At 44.0% G+C, this 19,117-nt stretch overlaps 1 protein-coding gene across 5 annotated transcripts in view; it reads right to left on the bottom strand.

Moving 5' to 3' along the window:
* Positions 1 to 19,117, bottom strand: part of C15H20orf194 (chromosome 15 C20orf194 homolog) — a 149,820-nt gene that overhangs the window by 19,908 nt on the left and 110,795 nt on the right. For all 5 annotated transcript variants that reach the window (XR_004345717.1, XM_032604600.1, XM_032604602.1 and 2 more), the window contains 2 exons: positions 14,438 to 14,563; positions 6,388 to 6,425 (listed from right to left, as the gene is read on the bottom strand). Coding sequence is in view for 4 of the 5 variants with exons in the window: in XM_032604600.1 (XP_032460491.1) it covers positions 6,388 to 6,425; positions 14,438 to 14,563 (164 nt within the window). In the remaining variant the exon portion in view is untranslated. The remainder of the gene's footprint in view (positions 1 to 6,387; positions 6,426 to 14,437; positions 14,564 to 19,117) is intronic.

Consider the following 19,117-nt stretch of genomic DNA (forward strand, 5'->3'; position numbering starts at 1 on the left):
TCTCCCGTTGAGGAACACAGGCTCACGGGCCCAGCCGCTCTGCGGCATGTGGGATCTTCCCGGACCAGGGCACGAACCTGTGTCCCCTGCATCATCAGGCAGACTCTCAATCACTGCGCCACCAGGGAAGCCCGAGACTAGTTTTATAAACGATTAGTTCATAAGTGAATGTCTCTAAATTATGAGACTTCAGCTTTCCTAAGTAACCCTGTAATTGTAGGATCCTGAATAATGAATATTCAGTACAGAGGACTCTTACTGTTCACTTTAGTCAAGTGTTTTGTTTTTTAAAACATTAGCTGTACTTAGTTTTTGAGGGCAAAATTCATAATGTACGGAAGAGTTCACAGAGAAAGTAAATTCCCTTCCTACCCAACAACCTACTTCTTTCCCTGGAGGCAACCATATTTATCAGAGTTTTCTTCCAGATATGTGCTGAGTATTTACAAGTAAATGTGTATGTATACATTTTTCCCACAAACAGTGGCATACTATACCATTCTGTACCTTGTTTTTTCACTTAAGCCCTTTAAAAAATTTTTTTGGTAAAGCTTACTTCTTCTTTACAATCTTCTCTAATACCGTTATCATCCCAATCCTCCCCTCATGCCACCTTGCTGTCTCCCTTTCTCTGAACTATGAGAGCTCCTTTGAATAACACGGGCAGTGCTTAAAATATAAGGCTTATATTTTTATTTATCTTCTTCATATATGTAAAAAGATAGCATAAGGTAAAGATTAAAGCGTGGGTTTTAGAGCCAAGCAAACCTGAGTCTGAATTTTCGGTTCCACTAATTATTCATGGGTGACATTAGGCAAATTGCTCAACTTTCTCTCTGAGCCCAAATTTCCTCCTCTGTCAGATGGGAACACATACCTCCAGGTTATCTGTGAAATGCTTTATCACAGGCTACAGAGAGTAAGAACTCATTAAATGCAACCTGACACTACTACCACCACCATCTCATCATTTGGGAATGGGACCCCTACATGTACACCAAGGAGCCTGGACCGATTCCTCAGACCGACAGAGGTGGCTGTGGCACACCTTAGCCACAGCAACAAGCAGGAAGGTAAGTCACATGACTCTCACCAGCCTAGGGTGCTGAGCCCATGGTTTAGATGAGTGGCTATCACTGGTTTGAAGGCGACTTCCAGGACCCCTGGCCCCTGCCTCTGGTCTGAGGTAGAAGTTAGTGATACTTCCTTCCTCTCACCAATCATATTTATAAAAAGTGTTCCAAAACTCTGAAGACTGAATCTAACCTCATAACCACATTCCACTCGCAACCAGGGAATGGGGGTTAGGAGCTTCATGTCAATGGTCGTGTGTTACAATGGGGACAAGGCACACACAAAGGGTATACAATATGCCTAGGATCATAGATGTCAGGAGGTAGGGCTCGACTACTGAGCACATAATCTGCTTCCTGCGTGCTTACACACTGTTTGGGAATCTATTGGTTCCTTGGTTCTGAGACATGAGTCCTGCTCTTCACAGGTATCTGTTAGTGCTCCACAGCAAGTCAGTCGGCCTTAGGTAAATATGGCCTATATGCCTCTGCACAGTGCTTGAGAGACCTCTGAGGATTCAAGGGTGAGTTTCCTCAATGGCTTCCCCTGACATCCAAGTGGTCACTTGGTGAAAGGCACACCGACTGCCTGGGCCATCGTCCATCCTCCACTCTCAGTCCCTGCTACCATTTGCCTGGTTTAGACCACTGCTCTCTCTTCACTAGGTTACTGCTCATTCTCTCTACTTCCAGGCTTCCTTTACTACAATTCATTCTTCCTATTGTAGTAAGAGTAATCTTTCAAAAACATAAATCTGATCAAGTCACTTCCCTACTTAAAATATTTAATGCATTCCAATTATTTTTAGGCTGATATCTAAACTTCTTGGCCTGCTTGACCTATCTGCATGATGCACTTCCTCAGGGCCCTAGTCGTACTCTAATCACCATCAGGCCTTCAATCTTGCTGTTTCTTCTGCCTGGAGCCATCCTTTCTCTCATTTTTTTGAAGGAGGGCCAACTCCTCCTTCAGGGTGTAGACAATTTGAATAGCACCTCTTCCAGAAGCCTTTCTTAATCCCCCAGGACTGGGTTACAGCAGGCATTAGATAAAAATTTGCTGAATAAATGAACGAATAAATGAAGTGTAATAAAAGACACATGCAACCTGACCTCCGAGGCAGCTGCCTAAGAAACTAAGCCGTGGGTACCCACATGCCAAAAATTCTCCCACTTGCAGGTCTGAGCAAGTACTATTCATCAGACAGCCATCTGGAAAGGTTTCTAAGATTTATTAGTATATACATATTTTTGGTGCAAAATTCGTAAGGTACAAAAGGGTGTTCTTCTCTGGCACCCTGAGCCTTATTTCTCCTCCACAGAGGCAACCACTAATAACCAGATTTTGGGTATGCCTCCTCAGATAGTCTATGCATATACAAGTATATACGAATACACAGAACCACATTTTCTTAACAGCTTCTCCTACACTTAAAACTTCTATTCTCAAGGTCTTCAGGTATGGCCTAGATGTGGTAACAGTACAAGACTTAGGAATTCAAATGGAGAATATGTCTGCATTTTGTTTATTCTATTTTAAAAAGGTTTCTCACATGCCTTCCTTGTTCATAAGCTTTAACATTAAGATGGACCATCTGCAGTCAGAGTTTTAGGAAAGTCTCCTAACAAAGGTGATACTGGTAGTGCCTGTGCTTCCATTCCCATTTAGAAAGGTCACTCTGCAGGCTGTGGGGAGGCAGTGAGGACAGCCTGGTGAGCCTACTGCCAGAACCCCATGTCCTGGTGCAGCCACAGGGAAGTGGCTGGGGCCTTTGGAAACTGAGTAAAGCAAGGCCAGGCAGCCAGGCCCAGAATGTGGCACCGTGGGGTGGCAGGCAGGGTTCTAGAAGGCTCAGCACATTCCAGAGATGGCAGTTATGAGAGCCGGCTCCTGCGAGAGGCCCATGACATTACCAGGGGTGGAAGACAAGAATAGCTGTGGTGGATCCTGCAGTGAGGAGTCAGAAAAGGCTGAGAGAATATCTATAAAGGTCCTAGGACTCTACTTAGCATCTACTTGGGCAGAAGAAACTGGAGAGTCAGACTACTGCGAATGTGCCAACCTGAGTGGCATGCAGCAGGGTCACAAGCACAGGCTTGGCCTGCCTGAGAAAAGGCTAGGATCTGAGTCTCTGACAGATACCTTGCCCGAAGTCCTGTCTGCCCCATGAGTACCATGTAGACAAACACTGTAGGCTTTGGATTCTAGGTCAGGAATTGGACATATAAAAGGGGCTTTGCTTTGTGGAGAAACAAGCAAAAGGATTATCCCCAGCATTCCTTAGGCCAGCTATGCAATCTGCTACCTGCCAAGAGGAAATGCCATCTTCAAGGCAAGGTACAGCAGTTATCTGGAGCACAGGGTGAAGAGGCCATCATGAGCGGTTTCATCTTGCTTGGGCCGGGAGCTTCCTTCTGCTCTGTTATCAAGGAGTGGATACTCTGATTTGGCCAACGCCTCACCAGTCTGGGTTGTGAGTGAGCAGGCAGCCTGGACTGGCCTGTTCCCAAGAGTGGAGAAACATCTCTGAGGTCTGTTTGACCATCCCAGTCTGGCTAAAGACTTCCAGCAGCCCAGAAGAATACAAATCTCACTTCTTTTGTCTATCTACAGATACATCTAAAAGCAGATCATGGTAGTAAATTATCTGCACTCTGTTTTAAAGCCAGCATTATAATGAGCCTTGCTTGTTGTTTAAGCATTGAGATTATTTCCTAATCCTTGGATTTCTGTAATACACATCATCTTGTGGCTGCAATACAGTGCTTTTCTCATTGTAAAATAATCCTTTGTTGTAAAAGCAATGAATCAGGGAGCTTGACTCATGAACAGGAGCGCAGGGAGGCAACTGTTCCCTTGGGACGTAAAATGTTTGTCTACCGGTGGCAGATTCTACCTCTACGAGAGCCACCAAATCTCTGAGGAAGAAGAAATACTTGCATTTTATCTCCTCTCTCCCCAGAGGGTCCATGCCCATGGTGAATTAGGTCAGATCAGTCTATAGTGTCCTCTTGGCCCAGATGTAAGGGGAAGATGTCTACCAAGGCACTATCACTTAACAAGCCCTTTGCAGTTCAGAAAACAGCATATATGGCCTCAAGGTTATCTGTCTACATCTGATCACATTCCCAGCTTTCTTTTTTTTTTTTTTACTCCTCCGACCAGGGACTGAACCCAGGCTGTGGCAGTCCTAACCACTGGACTGCCAGGGAATTCCCCTGGCTTCTTTTTTTTTTTCTTTTAATTCTTTTCTTAAAAACATATTTATTTGGGCTTCCCTGGTGGTGCAGTGGTTGAGAGTCCGCCTGCCAATGCAGGGGACATGGGTTCGTGCCCTGGTCCGGGAGGATCCCACATGCCACGGAGCGGCTGGGCCCGTGAGCCATGGCCACTGAGCCTGAGTGTCCGGAGCCTGTGCTCCGCAACAGGAGAGGCCTCAGCAGTGAGAGGCCCGCGTACCGCAAAAAAAAAAAAAAAAAAAAAATTATTTATTTATTTTATTTTTGGCTGCGTTGGGTCTTAGTTGCGGCACGCAGGATCTTTTGTGGTGGTGTACAGGCTTCTCTCTTCTTGTGGCATGTGGGGTCCAAAGCGTGTGGGCTCTGTAGTTGCGGCATGCAGGCTCTCTAGTTGTGGCTCGCATGCTCAGTAGTTGCAGTGCACGCGCTTAGCTGCCCCGCGGCATGTGGGATCTTAGTTCCCCGACCAGGGATCGAACCCGAGTTCCCTGCATTGGAAGGCGGATTCTTAACCACTGGACCACCAGGGAAGTCTTCCCACCCCCACCCCAGCTTTCTTTATAGAAGCACAGAATTGACACACATTGCCTTTAAACAATGAGTTGGAAGGCAGTGTTTATGAAATATGCCTACAAAATCCCAGACAGAACTCATTCTGTCTTGGCCTAAAAGAGCTTTCCTCTTGTAATACTGGCCCAGGTTCATGGACAGTAAAGACAGAACACTTGCTTAAGGTTCTTTGCCAAGGTAGCCTGATCATCTTTCTCCCACATGCAAAAAAAGAAGAGGGGCACTGAAGGAGAAAGTGTCAAGAAGCCAAGGGGCACTAGGGTGGCAATCGTCATGTGATCAGTTATGTGATCGATCACTATATGATCCATCATATAGTCAGAGGGGCTTACTACAGCCCACACCCTTGGCTTTGATCATGACTTCCAAACATTTATCGAAGGACCAGACAGCTCTCTTTGGTTATCTCCTGGACCTATGTTTTCTCCTATGTAGTCTATTTCAAGGATAGGTACCACCAACCTTTCCAATCTCCCAAGCTAGAAACCTAGGAGTCATTCCAGATACCCCCTTTTTCAATGTCCCCCCATCTAGTCTGTTACCGGATCCTACTAACCCAGCCCCTATAAAATCTCTTTAATCTACCTGGGGTGGACACCGTGGATAGACCCAGCCAACCTCCATTCAACTCTGCTACTGGGGTGCAGTGCCTAGAAAGCAACAGGGGCCTCTAAAAGCTAGACTTGAGACTCCCTGGTGCAGAAGTCCAACACACACATTCTTCTCTCCAGTGACCCGGCCTCCTGCCCTGCACAGCCTCCAGCTCAGCTCTTCCCCAAGACAACAGCTCTACGAATGCTCTGTTGTCTCCATTCCCTGTGGATTGGCAATGGCATCAGCAGGGCAAAACCGTGCTGGTGACACTGAGTTATTTTCTTCCATTTGATTTCTACTTGCTGGGCTGTTTCAGGAAGCCCAGACCCCAGGCCTTCTGACAACAATAAGTATTTTATCACCAACTGTAGGAAATTTAGAATTTATTCTGGGTCTCCAGCCATCATAGCTAATATGACTAAAAAGTGCTGCTCCCAGGCTGCCAGATGGTAGGACAATGCAAGGATGAGTATAACCTACAGGATGGGTGGATTTTTCTAAATGTTATAAAGGAGACGTGGAAAATTTCAGTATATGTAGCAGGGGACTATGGGAGAAGGTTCTACTCGGCCATACTCTCACTCATGGGACAGGAGAAATGCATCAAAATCTTGCTGATCCACAGGCTAGGAATACCTATTCAGTCCACTGACATTAGCTGGAAGGCCAGGGCAGACTTCAGCCCAGCTCAGAAGAGGTGTTGCCATGGCAATTTATTATCATTAAGAGACAAACTCTTGGAAGAAATCTGCCTATCAAATATGATGAAAGCAAAAAATGCCCAAGTTTTCCCTGGATCAGTTTTATTTGCTTTAGATTTCAGAATGGTAGGTGGGAGCACAAAGAAAAGTCTGTCGCATCTAAACATAATTTGAAAGGCTTGCAAGCGAAAACAGAGCATATTGCTTACCTTGTGAACACTGGTCGAGACATTTAGGAAAGAGAAATCTAGGGAGAAAAAAGAAATATTTTAAAACCATTAATCTCAGAATTTTCATTGGTTATTTCTCACAAAAATGTGAATATCACTAACATACAAGATGACTTACTCAGTGGGGCAACGGGCAGGCAACACTGAACATTAAGGATAGCCATGATTATACAAAAGGTTTTCATAGCTTTGAACCAAAGTCCCCTAAGCCAGAAACCCCACAGAAGTCCCAAAGTGGCCAACTCTTGGTGGAATGTTGAAGAGGGGATACTGAGGACAGGGCCAGCTCTCAAGACTATAAGAAATGGAGAAAGAGAACTTGGTCTTCTTTTCCACCCTCCCAAAGAGATACTGTCCTGACAGTAAAGGGGAAATTTCAAGGGAAAATGAGAATTATTTTGCCTAACTGTGCCAAGGGCCTTCAGTACCAAAGTTGCCATATTTCCCTTTATGTGCACAACAGAATCCGGGTTTCCCTTTAATCCTGTTCTGAGCTCAAACGGTGAATGAAATGTAGGAAACTGACTGATTGGATTGAGGGTGACTAATCCAAAGTGTGAGTTAACAACTGTAGCTCTGCAGTAAGCTCCAGAGAAAAGCCCATATTCTCAGTGCTTTAAAACTTCTAAAACACCACAGTGCTCTTCTTAGAGAAGAAAGCTAACACTAATGAGAATAGCTGCCTTTTATCAAGTTCTTACCATGGGCTGGGCACTGTGCAAGCAGTTCATATATACAATTTTATTCTCACATCCACCCTGTGCCTTGGGTACCTAAAAACCACAAAGAGTGGGTTTAGGTTGGCTAAGCAAGCTAAGCACTTGGCCCAAGGTCCCACATGCAGCTAGGAAATGGGAGAGCTTATACAGGGACCCAGGTTCATTTGGCACCACAGAGCTCCTGTGCTTTCTTCCCCTGCAAATAAGATGCTTGATGAAGCCACCCTCTGAATTGTTGCTGGTGTAGTTGGCAGGTATTAGTGCTGTTCAAAACACTGAGGGGAGTTTCTCTCCTGCAATTTTCTTGGTGGTGGCAAATCCTCATCTTTTAATTTGATTTCTGACAACAGCCAGACACACAGCATTTGGAACCAAATTTGGTGGATGAGTGTGCTGGATGAATACAACTTTGGGCTGTGGATCTAGTTCACTTGCCTGACTCCTTCATGGTTTCTAAAGAATTCCATGAGAGAATCCCCATGTGCTCTGAGCAAGGTCAGGAGCCCTGGAGCAAAGGAAGAGACATCCGCACCAGAGTCTCCCAAGAATAGAGGTCACTGACTTCACTGCATTCATAGTCCACTGAATGGCCAGCCACACAGCAAATGCATTCTTAGAAAAATGACTGTCCCCATCAAGTAAGTACCTGTGACTTTAGAGTACATGCCCTTAAAAGCCCTTCTCAGTGCCCTGCTTGCTTTCTTGCAGCAGCCCACAGAAATTCACACCAGTGGCATCTTAGACAAGGCTGAGCAATGTTTCCCCTCAAGGCATCTTATACAATCACAGGTTGGATGCGCATGTTTTAAACCCCTGACAGGGTAGAGGGCCATTAAGCTGCTCACTTTAAACAGCTGCAAAGAAAATACTCAGAACACATGGACTTGCACATACATGCAATTTCTTCTCATATCTTGGCATCTCTGGCATCCCTGTCCTTCAAATTCATATGCTGGCTTTCTTTACTAATCCAACTATGAGTTGTCATTGCTTTTTTATAATTCTTATAAAATTACATGAATCTTTTATTACAGCACTTCCTACCCTATATCATGATTAATTGCGTACATGTCATGGGTGTGGCATTTGGAAAATTATTTAACTTTTCTGAGCAACAGCTTCCTCATGGTAAAACATGGTAATGATGCCTACCTTAAATGCCTCCCAAAATACCTAAAGGGGATTTTGAGGTTTGAAAGGGGTAAAGCATCACAGTGTCTAACAAACAGTGGAAAACAAATGTTGGCTCACTCCTTTCCTTCTCTGCATATCGTCCTCCCTACTAAACTGTAATATTATTATTATTATTATTTTTTTTTGCGGTACGTGGGCCTCTCACTGCTGTGGCCTCTCCCGTTGCGGAGCACAGGCTCCGGATGCACAGGCCCAGCGGCCATGGCTCATGGGCCCAGCTGCTTCGGCAGGTGGGATCCTCCCGGACCACGGCACAAACCCGTGTCCCCTGCATTGGCAGGCAGACTCTCAACCACTGCGCCACCAGGGAAGCCCTAAACTGTAACATTATTGAAGACAGACAATAACAAGTATTGGTGAAGCTGTGGAGAAATGGGAACCCTCATACATTGCTGATGAGGATGCAAATGGTATAGTGGCTTTGGATAAGTTTGCAGTTCCTCAAAAAGTTAAATATACAGTTACCATATGACCCAGTAATTCTACCCAAGAGAACAGAAAACATACAACCATATGAAAACTTAATACATAAACATTCATAGCAGTATATTTATGGTAGCCAAAAGATGCAAATAACTCAAATGTCCATCAACTGATGAATAGATAAAAAAGATGTGATATATCCATACAATGAAATATTTGTCAATAAAAAGGAAGGAAACACTGACACATGCTACAACATGGATGAACCCTGAAAGAAGCCAGACACAAAAGGCCACATATTATATGATTCCATTTATATGAAATGTCCAGAATAAGTATATCCACAGAAACTTCAATAAAGCTGTTACATTAAAAGAAGCAATATACGTGATACTATAAAATATCAAATGGTTTCCCCATCATCCAACATTTGCCCCCAAGGAACTGGTCATTTCCCAGAAGGAACAACTATTTCACAGTCTGGCATGTATCCTTCTAGATATTTTCTATGCGTATACAAGTAAACATTTAAAAAATACACATTGTTTTGGTAATTTGTTTTTCTCACTTCATAAAATATTATGGCCATTTTCTATGTCAGAAGATAAAAATCTACTTGATTTTAAAAAATGCCTGCATAGCAGTCCATTATATGAATATCCCCAAATTTAACCAGTCACTTACTAATTGAGCATTTGGATTATTTCCAGTTCTTTGATATTATTAATAGTGTTGTCTTGAACATTGCAGAGCACACCTGTCATATTTCAGACTGCCCAGTACCTTCTAAACACCTTTCCCAGACTTGGAATTAGGAAGCCCGTCCCTGGCGTAAATGGCAGAAAACTGCTTTTCCAGCCTTTCTTGCCGTCTGGTGCAGGCATATGGCCGAAGTTCTACCAACTAGACTCCAAGTGGCAATGAGCATGGTGAGTGAGGGAATATATGGTAAGCAGACTCCATTTTCTGGTGGAAGAAGTGGTTGAGATATCCCCTTCACCAGGGCAGCCCTACAGGAAGTTTGAGTGTTCCACCTGGCTGCCTAGCCAATACAGCCTGACCCTCCTAGAGACTCTGCAAGCTATAATGTACATTAGTAAACTCCTTCCCAGCTAGACATGCTGGAGTGGGCTGTACTGTTTGGAATTAAAAATTCTGCCTGAAACAAACACCCCTATACGTATATATCTTTGCACATTTTTAAAAATATAACTGTATGATAAAATTTGAGCAATGGAATGGCCATATTTGTCTCCAAAGAGATTAAATCATTTTACATTCCTATCAACAGTGTATGGAAAAAAAAAGAGTGTATATGTGTACCTATTTTCTTACACTGTTGCAGTATAAAAAATCACCCCAAAACTAAGTGGCTTAAAATAATGATGATTTATTATTTCTCATGATTCTATAGGTTGAATGGGCAGTTGTTTTGGCCTGGGGCAGCTCAGCTGGGGCTGATGATTATCTAAAATGGTCTCACTCACAGGCCCAACTGGGTCTCAGTCCAAATGGTAGGAGTGGATGGCTGGGCCTCTCTCTTCACATGGTCTTTCATCCTCAAGCAGCCTAGCCCAGGCTTCTTCATAAGGTGGTCTTAGCTCCCAGAAGCAAGAGAGGGCAAACCCCAATGTGTAAATGCTTTTCAAGCCTTGGCTTGTTTCATGCTTCTTGATGTCCCACTGGCCAAAGCCAAGTCACAATGCCCAGGTGAGAAGTAGATTCGACTCTTCAGGTCTTGATGGGAAGGGCTGCTTCTGCTGTGGCCATAATTTTAATCTACCACAGTTGGCTATGTAAGGATGGATTCCTTCCTCCCTTCCTCCCTCCCTCCCTTCCTTCCTCCCTCCCTTCCTTCCTCCCTCCCTTCCTTCCTTCCTCCCTCCCTCCCTTCCTCCCCCTCCTTTGTTTCTTTCTTTCTTTTGGCCATGCCATGCAGCTTGCAGGATCTTAGTTCCCCAACCAGGGAGCGAACCCAGGCCATGGCAGTGAAAGCACCAAGTCCTAACCACTGGACTGCCAGGGAATTCCCAGATTGTTTTTGCTTTTTAAAAATTTATGGGCTGGGCTTCCCTGGTGGCACAGTGGTTGAGAATCTGCCTGCTAATGCAGGGGACACAGGTTTGAGCCCTGGTCTGGGAGGATCTCACATGCCGCGGAGCAACTAGGCCCATGAGCCACAACTACTGAGCCTGCGCGTCTGGAGCCTGTGCTCCACAACAAGAGAGGCCACGATAGTGAGAGGCCCACGCACCACGATGAAGAGTGGCCCCTGCTTGCCACAACTAGAGAAAGCCCTCGCACAGAAACGAAGACCCAACACAGCAAAAATAAATTAATTAATTAATAAACTCCTACCCCCAACATCTTCTTTTAAAAAAAAAAAATTATGGGCTTAACACTGGCCCACTTACTTTTTTTTCTTAATGGAATGGGATTAATGTTATTTAATAACTTTCTATTCTTTTTTTTTAACCAAGTTTTTAAAAAAAATATATTTATTTATTTACTTGGCTGAGCCACTGGGTCTTAGTTGTGGCACACGGGATTTTCTAGTTAAGGCATGTGGGATCTAGTTCCCTGACCAGGGATTGAACCCGGGCCCCCTGTGCTGGGAGTGCAGAGTCTTAACTGCTGGACCACCAGGGAAGTCCCAATAACTTTCTATTCTTGATCATGAGTCCCATAATTCTCTTATTCTATTCCACATGCACCCCCATGCACATGAAACAGAATAGCTCCACAGCCCATGCACAGGGGCTAATCATTAGTTTTCCAACAGAGCATTAGTAAACCACTATAGTAAATTACTTTCTGGAATGGTTTCAAAAGTAAATTTGGAAATTTCTCATTCATATCTAAAAACTGAGCAAAATCAGTAATTTTGATTTATTGACAAATATTATTTTTGATCTCTTATACTTTTTTTTTTTTTGGCTGCATTGGGTCTTCATTGCTGCACACGGGCTTTCTCTAGTTGCGGTGAGCGGGGGCTACTCTTCTTTGTGGTGTGCTTGCTTCTCATTGTAGTGACTTCTCTTGTTGCGGAGCACAGACTCTAGGTGCGTGGGCTTCAGTAGTTGTGGCTCACGGGCTCTAGAGCGCAGGCTCAGTAGTTGTGGCGCATGGGCTTAGTTGCTCCGTGGCATGTGGGATATTCCTGGACCAGGGCTCAAACCCGTGTTCCCTGCATTGGCAGGCAGATTCTTAACCACTACGCCACCAGGGAAGTCCTAATCTCTTATACTTTTTAACCCACCTGATTTTGTCATTTATATTTTTATATTCCATAACTATAATTCATATACTTTACCCTTATTTCTATATTTAAAGAGATTATATGCTTATCTTTAGCTTGTTTATTGATTTACTTATTTAAATTCTCTTCAAGGACACTTATTCCTCACATGCTGGCATACTCATTTATTCCACAGACACTTCATGAGCACTTACTATGTACTAAGCATTAAACAGAAATGATTTCTGTCCTCGCAAAAGCTAAATCTGTATTCTATAATTCCTCTCTTTTCTCTAATTGTCTTCATTTCTTTGTCTATTTCCTCTCAAAATTTTTTTTTGGCTGTGTGGCTTGTGGGATCTTAGTTCCCCGACCAGGGACTGGATCTGTGCCCCCTGCAGTAGAAGGGAGGAGTGCTAACCACTGGACCTCCCGGGAATTCCGTATTTCCTTTCCATTTTGTTTTAGCAGTGTCTACTTTTACTTCTCACTGCTTTGAGATTTTCATTTCTATAGTGAAATTTTTATTTTCTTTCTAGGACTCTAACAGTTTACCTTTCAGCTGCTTTTGTCAGCTAAATTCCTTTTCCCCTGATCTTTTCTATTTAACTGCTTTATTTATAACCTGCACACCATAAAATTTACTCATTTAAAGTGTACAATTCAATGATTATTTTTAGTAAATTGTTTACAGAGTTGTGCAACCATTGCCACAATTCTCTGTTAGAACATTTCCAATACCCCAGGAAGATCCCTCCTCCCCATTTCCCCAGACCTTTTATATCTCTTCCTTGAGCTCTTCCCTCACCACCCTGTTAGTTTCTCTTCTCCTTAACTTTTTATTGACGGTGTAGAAGAGTGCTTGTCTGGAGTGTAACCTTTGTCTGTTCTTTGTTTATTACTATCTTTTCCTACCTTTCTATGTTAATATGTCTGGTAGTGTCTAGTCCCCTGTTAGACCCCTTTCTGCTTTCATTCATCTTTAAGTAAAAACTTCAGAAAAAGAAGAGACATGGATGGTAGAAAGAGTGGCATGTAAGACTCAATATGGCATTCTGAAGTACAATGAGGATGCTCAGCATTCACTACAATAACCTAACCTAAGGCAGAAGGAAAAATAGACCACCTTAGCTTTATTATGGGAGAGCAGAACCTAGGTCAGAGCTAAAGAGAAGGGAGAATGGTGAAGACATTTCTTGGGATCAGTTAAGGTGACTAGGGAAGTAACTTCTAATGTAAATTCTACGAGAAGTCTAAAGATATCAACTTGGGACTCAAGAAGGGAGCTTTTTCAGATGAAGATCTAAGGATAGATCAATCAGTTACCAGGAGATGACAATAATATGGACTAGCCAGAAAAACCACATGATTAAAGACCTTGGATACATTCTACTAGGCTAAAGGGAGAGGAAGTCAAATAGCTCTATGAAGGGACACTGTAATGTTTGAAACTTCCCAGTGAGGATTTCTCTCATGATGAAATAGGTACTTCTAGATACCACTGGGGCAGTATAAACTGCAAAACCCACTCAGAAAGCAATTTGGAAATATGAATAAAGAGTAATAAAACTATCATACAATTAATTAATAATATATCTTTGAGGAATCTATTCTAAGGAAATTATCTGAAATTTCAGAAATTTATATGGATAAAGATGCTCTCATAGCATTATTTATGATAGTGAAAAGCTGGAGACATCCTATGTGACTAACAATGGGGAGCTGGTTAAGACTATTATGTCCATACATGCACATAATGATTACATACCCAATCAAAATGTAATTACCACTGTAATTGCAGGAACATATATATGTTCACTTACATAACATGTCTATACGTTAACCTAAGAAGAAGGATATAAAATTATATGTATACCACAACTGTAAAAAAGCATGCACATAAAAGACCAGAAAGGAATTCACAAAAATTATAATAGTTAACATTGAGTGAGATTATGAGTGAATTATACTCAATTTTCTTTGTTATTATATTACTTCCAAAGTAGAAAAAAAAAGTTCACCTGTTTGTAATGAAAATAAGTGTCATTAACTGAGGTAAGATGCTTTAAGATGGCTTAACCACATGAAAAAGTATCTGTGAGGTACTCCAAGTGCCTTGGGACACAAAGCCCCTCCCCTGCAGTAAAGAGTAAAATAAAAGCCTGCCATAGGCATTCTTTTTTTCTGGGAGAAGCTATTTCAAGTCCCACTGTCCTAGAAGGGTGACTTTTCAGTGCACAAAGTGGTGAGAAGCTGTCAGTCCAAATGGTAGCTCTGAGGACCTAGCACTAATCAAATGACAACTGGGCATTTATTACATACAAGGTAGACTGATGCATTCCAAAAGATAAACACACGTAAAGATGTGCCTCCTACTGGGAGGTGGGAGAAAACTGCTTTCTGTACACTTAAACACAACACACCCTGTGGGCCAGAGGTGGTCCTAAGTATGTACCTGTGCTCCATGTAGCAGCTCAGGGGCTCCACACATACTGTGATGGCACCAATGGTGAAGGAGGACTTGACATTTGAATCTGGATGTATCTGCAGGGCCTGGACAACATCAATAACATCTGTGTAGCTGGGGGGGAAAAAGGGAATAATTAGTTTACCGATTGGCGCTTTAGAGTGCGGGAAGAGGGGTATGCTTGCTGATTGGCTGAGTAAGGGTGGAAGGAAAACCAAAAGGGGGAGACTGAGACTAGGTTCCTTGGGGTCACCCCACTTCATGATTTAGAGCCCCTGGAGTCCACAGTGCTTCTGTATTTCCAAGTTCCATTAGTTCTAACCGCAAGAGTGAGTGGAAGAAAGAACCCTACTGCCCACTCCCCTTATGAGAAGCCTGCAGGCGACCCTGGGGCTCTGAGGGTGGGACTTGGTGTTTTCTAATCAAGTTAGGAGCTCCCGCATTGGTATATTTTCTTTAATAGCTCTTTCCTCTCTCCTTTCATCTCACAGAACATGCGGGCAAGAGAAAGAGGGATTATGAGACATATCTCCAAGTCAGTAGACACATGGCAAATACCAACTGCATTTGTATCTCCTGCCTGGAACTCCCTCCAGGGCCAATTTGATGTTTTCAATTACAACTTAATATGTTCCTGATCCAACTCTCCCACATCTGCTCCTCTTGAGGTCTTGTCCTTCTCAGCAGAGGATATTCCACTCTTTCAGCTGCGAGGCCAAAGGTTTGTTTGGCATCTTCTTTTACTCCATTTTTTCTTAATCTTTAAAATATAACTATGCTCATACTCCCACTCTACCACTGAGTCCAAACTGCTTCTGTCTTTGTATCTCCCTATAACCTGTTTTCAACACAAAAGTTAGAGGGGTCATACTAACCCCATCGGGTAAGCCACTGAGTGAGTGGCTTCCATCCCCCCCCAGCCTGAAAGCCAAAGCTCTTACAATGGCCCACACAGCCCTCTAAGATCTGACCCACACTGCAGGGATGAGTTTAATTTCTTACTATTTCTTCCTGTACCTGAATCTAACTGCTTTGACCTCCTGGCTCTTCCCTGAATGTGCCAGGTATAATTTCACCTTTGCACTCTCTGTCCCCTCTCCTGTAATGCTCTTTTCCTCAGATGTCTGCAAGCCTCACTGCCTCAACCCCCTTCGGGTCTCTGCTCAATTGGCATCTTATGAGAGAGGTGTCCTCTGACTTCATGCAGCCTATGGGATATAGCAATCCTCTCTCTTGATACTCCCCACCCTCACCCCAATTCTTCTCCAAAGCACTGACTACAGCTACATACACTGTATTTTCTAATTTGTTTATTGTGTGTCTCTGCAATAAGAATGTAAGGTAGTTGCTGGGTGCTGTAATCAATGGTGCCTAAAGCAAGGCAGGTGAATGAACTGGACATTGAACTCCAGGCAGACCCCTGGCCACTCCAAGAACATTGTCCTGACTGACCCAGTCTATCACAAAAGGTCAATTCTTACGGAGCAAAAGGCAAATCTGATGGGCAGCCTTGCTGATCATACAGACCTGGTCTTAGCCTGGGGCTGGGAGGATAGGTACAGCCTGCCTGGGCTATTTCCTGAGTTCCTACAAACAATTCATCTGTACAACGGTACTTGACTTTACTCCACACAACAACATTAGCACCCCCAACCCCAGGTCTGCCTCAGTCCTGACCAAACAGCAGTGGGCGCTTCAGTAGAGAACATGGTGTGCTAGGTTCTACAAAGAGCGAGCCCTCTGCTCCCTGGTTTCTCTTGAAGGCTTCTCCCACTGCCTGGGCATGTGTGTATATGACCATGTAGAGTGCTTTCCACTGGTTCTGTAGTGTTTGGATGGTCCTAGATGCTAGGAGAGCCCCTCACACTGCAGTAACACTCTGGTAAGCAGGCCTGAAGCTTACAAACTGCCTTAAATCTCTTTGTAGTTGTGTTTAATGGCCTTAATGCTCATGGTGAAGTGCCCTAGCTTTGCTCCTCAGCATCAGCTTTTTCCTCCTCTTCTAAAGAAAAGTGTCTGGGGGCTTTTTACTTTCCATGTTTGGTACAAGCTGTAGAGACTCTCATTTCTTAGGGTTAAAAAGAACTGAAAGGGACTTCCCTGGTGGTGCAGTGGTTAAGAATCCACCTGCCAATGCAGGGGACATGGGTTCGATCCCTAGTCCAGGAAGATCCCACATGCCGCGGAGCAACTAAGCCTGTGCACCACAACTACTGAGCCTGCACTCTAGAGCCCGCGAGCCACAACTACTGAAGCCCGCGCACCTAGAGCCCATGCTCCACAACAAGTGAAGCCACTGCAATGAGAAGCTGGCGCACCGCAATGAAGAGTAGCTCCCGCTCACCGCAACTAGAGAAAGCCCGTGTGCAGCAATGAAGACCCAACACAACCATAAATTAAAAAAAAAAATAATCTTATTAAAAAAAAAGAACTGAAACATTTATAAGTCAGTCCTGAGGATTTTGGCAATTTTAATACAATAGATTTCCCTTAGACAGGGTGACTGGGGAATTCCCAAGTTTTCAGAGGATTACATTAATTTTCACTGATTTTAATGGAAAATAGTTACAGCAAAAAACAGGCCCCAGGCTTCTTGGTGAGGCCAATGTATCTAGGTGAAGCATCTGGGCACTGCAGCCAGGAACCACTGAAGCAGACAGCAGGTCTTTGGTGTCGATCACTCTACTTGTTAATGGTGTGCCTGCTAATGCCCTCCCTTACTGCCCAGCCCCTGCCTTATAACCATCCTGGGCATGGCTTCCAGACAGCAGGAGGCAGCCCTCACCTCAGAAGGATGCACACCGATCCAACTGATGAAGCCTGTACCTGGCCACTCTGGCTAAACTGCCCCAACTGCATGATGAAGGCAAAAAACTCTTTGTGTTGCCTCTTTCTTGTCAGTATTCTCTTTATTAAAAACAAAAACAAGGGCTTCCCTGGTGGCGCAGTGGTTGAGAGTCTGCCTGCCGATGCAGGGGACACGGGTTTGTGCCCCGGTCCGGGAGGATCCCACGTGCCACAGAGCTGCTGAGCCTGTGCGTCTGGAGGCTGTGCTCCGCAGCGGGAGAGGCCACAACAGTGAGAGGCCCACGTACTGCAAAAAAAACCACAAAAAACCCCCAAAAAACAGAAACGAAAAACCCATCAGCGCTTTAACTTTCTTTCCTCTGAAACAACATATTCCATACAATTGTCTTTCGGGCTCTTTTTTACATTTGCAATTTAAGCCTACAATTTTACCTCGTTTTACATTAATTCAATTTTTGTTTTGAGCAATACTGCTTTAAATGTAGATAATGTAAAGAATAATTTTACAATGTTCCAGAGTATAAACAAATACAGCCCCTCAAATTCCTTAAAATTATTAAAACTCAGATTTCCGCAGTTTTACTTATTTGTGTATGTATTAAGTTCTATACAATTTTGTCACCTGTGTAGGCTCCACCACCACGATAAAGATACCGAACAGTTCCGCACCACAAAGCTCGCTTGTGTTGCCCTTTTATAACCACACCCACCTCCCTCCTGCCCCCAACTCCCATCCCTAACTCCTGGCAACCACTAATCAGTCCTCCATTCCTAAAATTTTATCATTTCAAAATACATTAATTTTTAAAACAACAACCTAATAATCCACTTGATGTCAAAGCTCAGCACCACTGCCCACCTGCTGCAGTAAGTAGAATGGGACCAGGCCACTCTAGGGGCAAAAGAAAACTCTGCCCTACAGCACAGAATCCTGTAAATCAAAATAAAGGCCACATTCACGGAATAAAATTCTCAACTTGAGAAGCCTCTGGGGTGTCCCCTCACCAACAACCTCAATACTGGGCTCTAAGGCCCAGCCCCAAGGAGATGGACATGCTACAAAGAGGCTGCCATGTGTTCCCTGCTGTGCCTCAAGAGAATGGGCCCAGCCTGTAATAACAGTGTCACAGTGAGCACCACAGCAGGAAATCCATCTGAGGTTCCTAGTGTCCTGGGGCTATGACTGGGCAAGAACTGGGTCTGAGAGTACAAGTGGGCTGGCCATACACTGTCACTGCAGTCCAGAGCAGCCAGGACAGCTAGCACTTTTGCAGACTTGTACAGTTAGAGACAAGGAGTCAACAATGCTTTCTGAAGTAATGGAAGATGGAAATGACCTCAGCTGCACAATGTCAAGCTACCAAATTTGACTCCAGGTCCACACCCCCAATGACTCAACTCTGGAGAAGCAGCAGGAGGTGATGAAGCTAGGCCAACCCATTCCTTTGACCATTAGAGAATGGACCATTAGAAGCGATGGAAAACAAGTGGTTTCTAGCCTTCTGGCTCTGTGGCTTCCACAACCTCAGCCCACTAGTAGGACAAAAGGGTCAACAGAAGGGAAGCCCAAAGCAGGTGTAAGAACAAGATCTAAAGAAGAGGAAAGATGTCCTGGCAGGGCACATACTCCCACCTGTCGCCTGCAGCACCATCGGCCTGGCTTTCCTCCAGTCCTCACCATCACACCCCAGAGACCAAACAGGGTTTTGGATCCGGGCCTACTCTCTACTGGAAATAATTAGCCAGTTGCAAATACTAATTATTATGAGCACAAAAAAACACAGCATAGCACAAAAGCACTTTGTGAGAACTGCCAAAAGCTTCTTTATCACCAACTATAATGACAGCAGCAAAGAGCAC

This window comes from Phocoena sinus, chromosome 15 (assembly GCF_008692025.1).
Source record: "Phocoena sinus isolate mPhoSin1 chromosome 15, mPhoSin1.pri, whole genome shotgun sequence".
Classification (NCBI taxonomy): Eukaryota; Metazoa; Chordata; class Mammalia; order Artiodactyla; family Phocoenidae; genus Phocoena; species Phocoena sinus.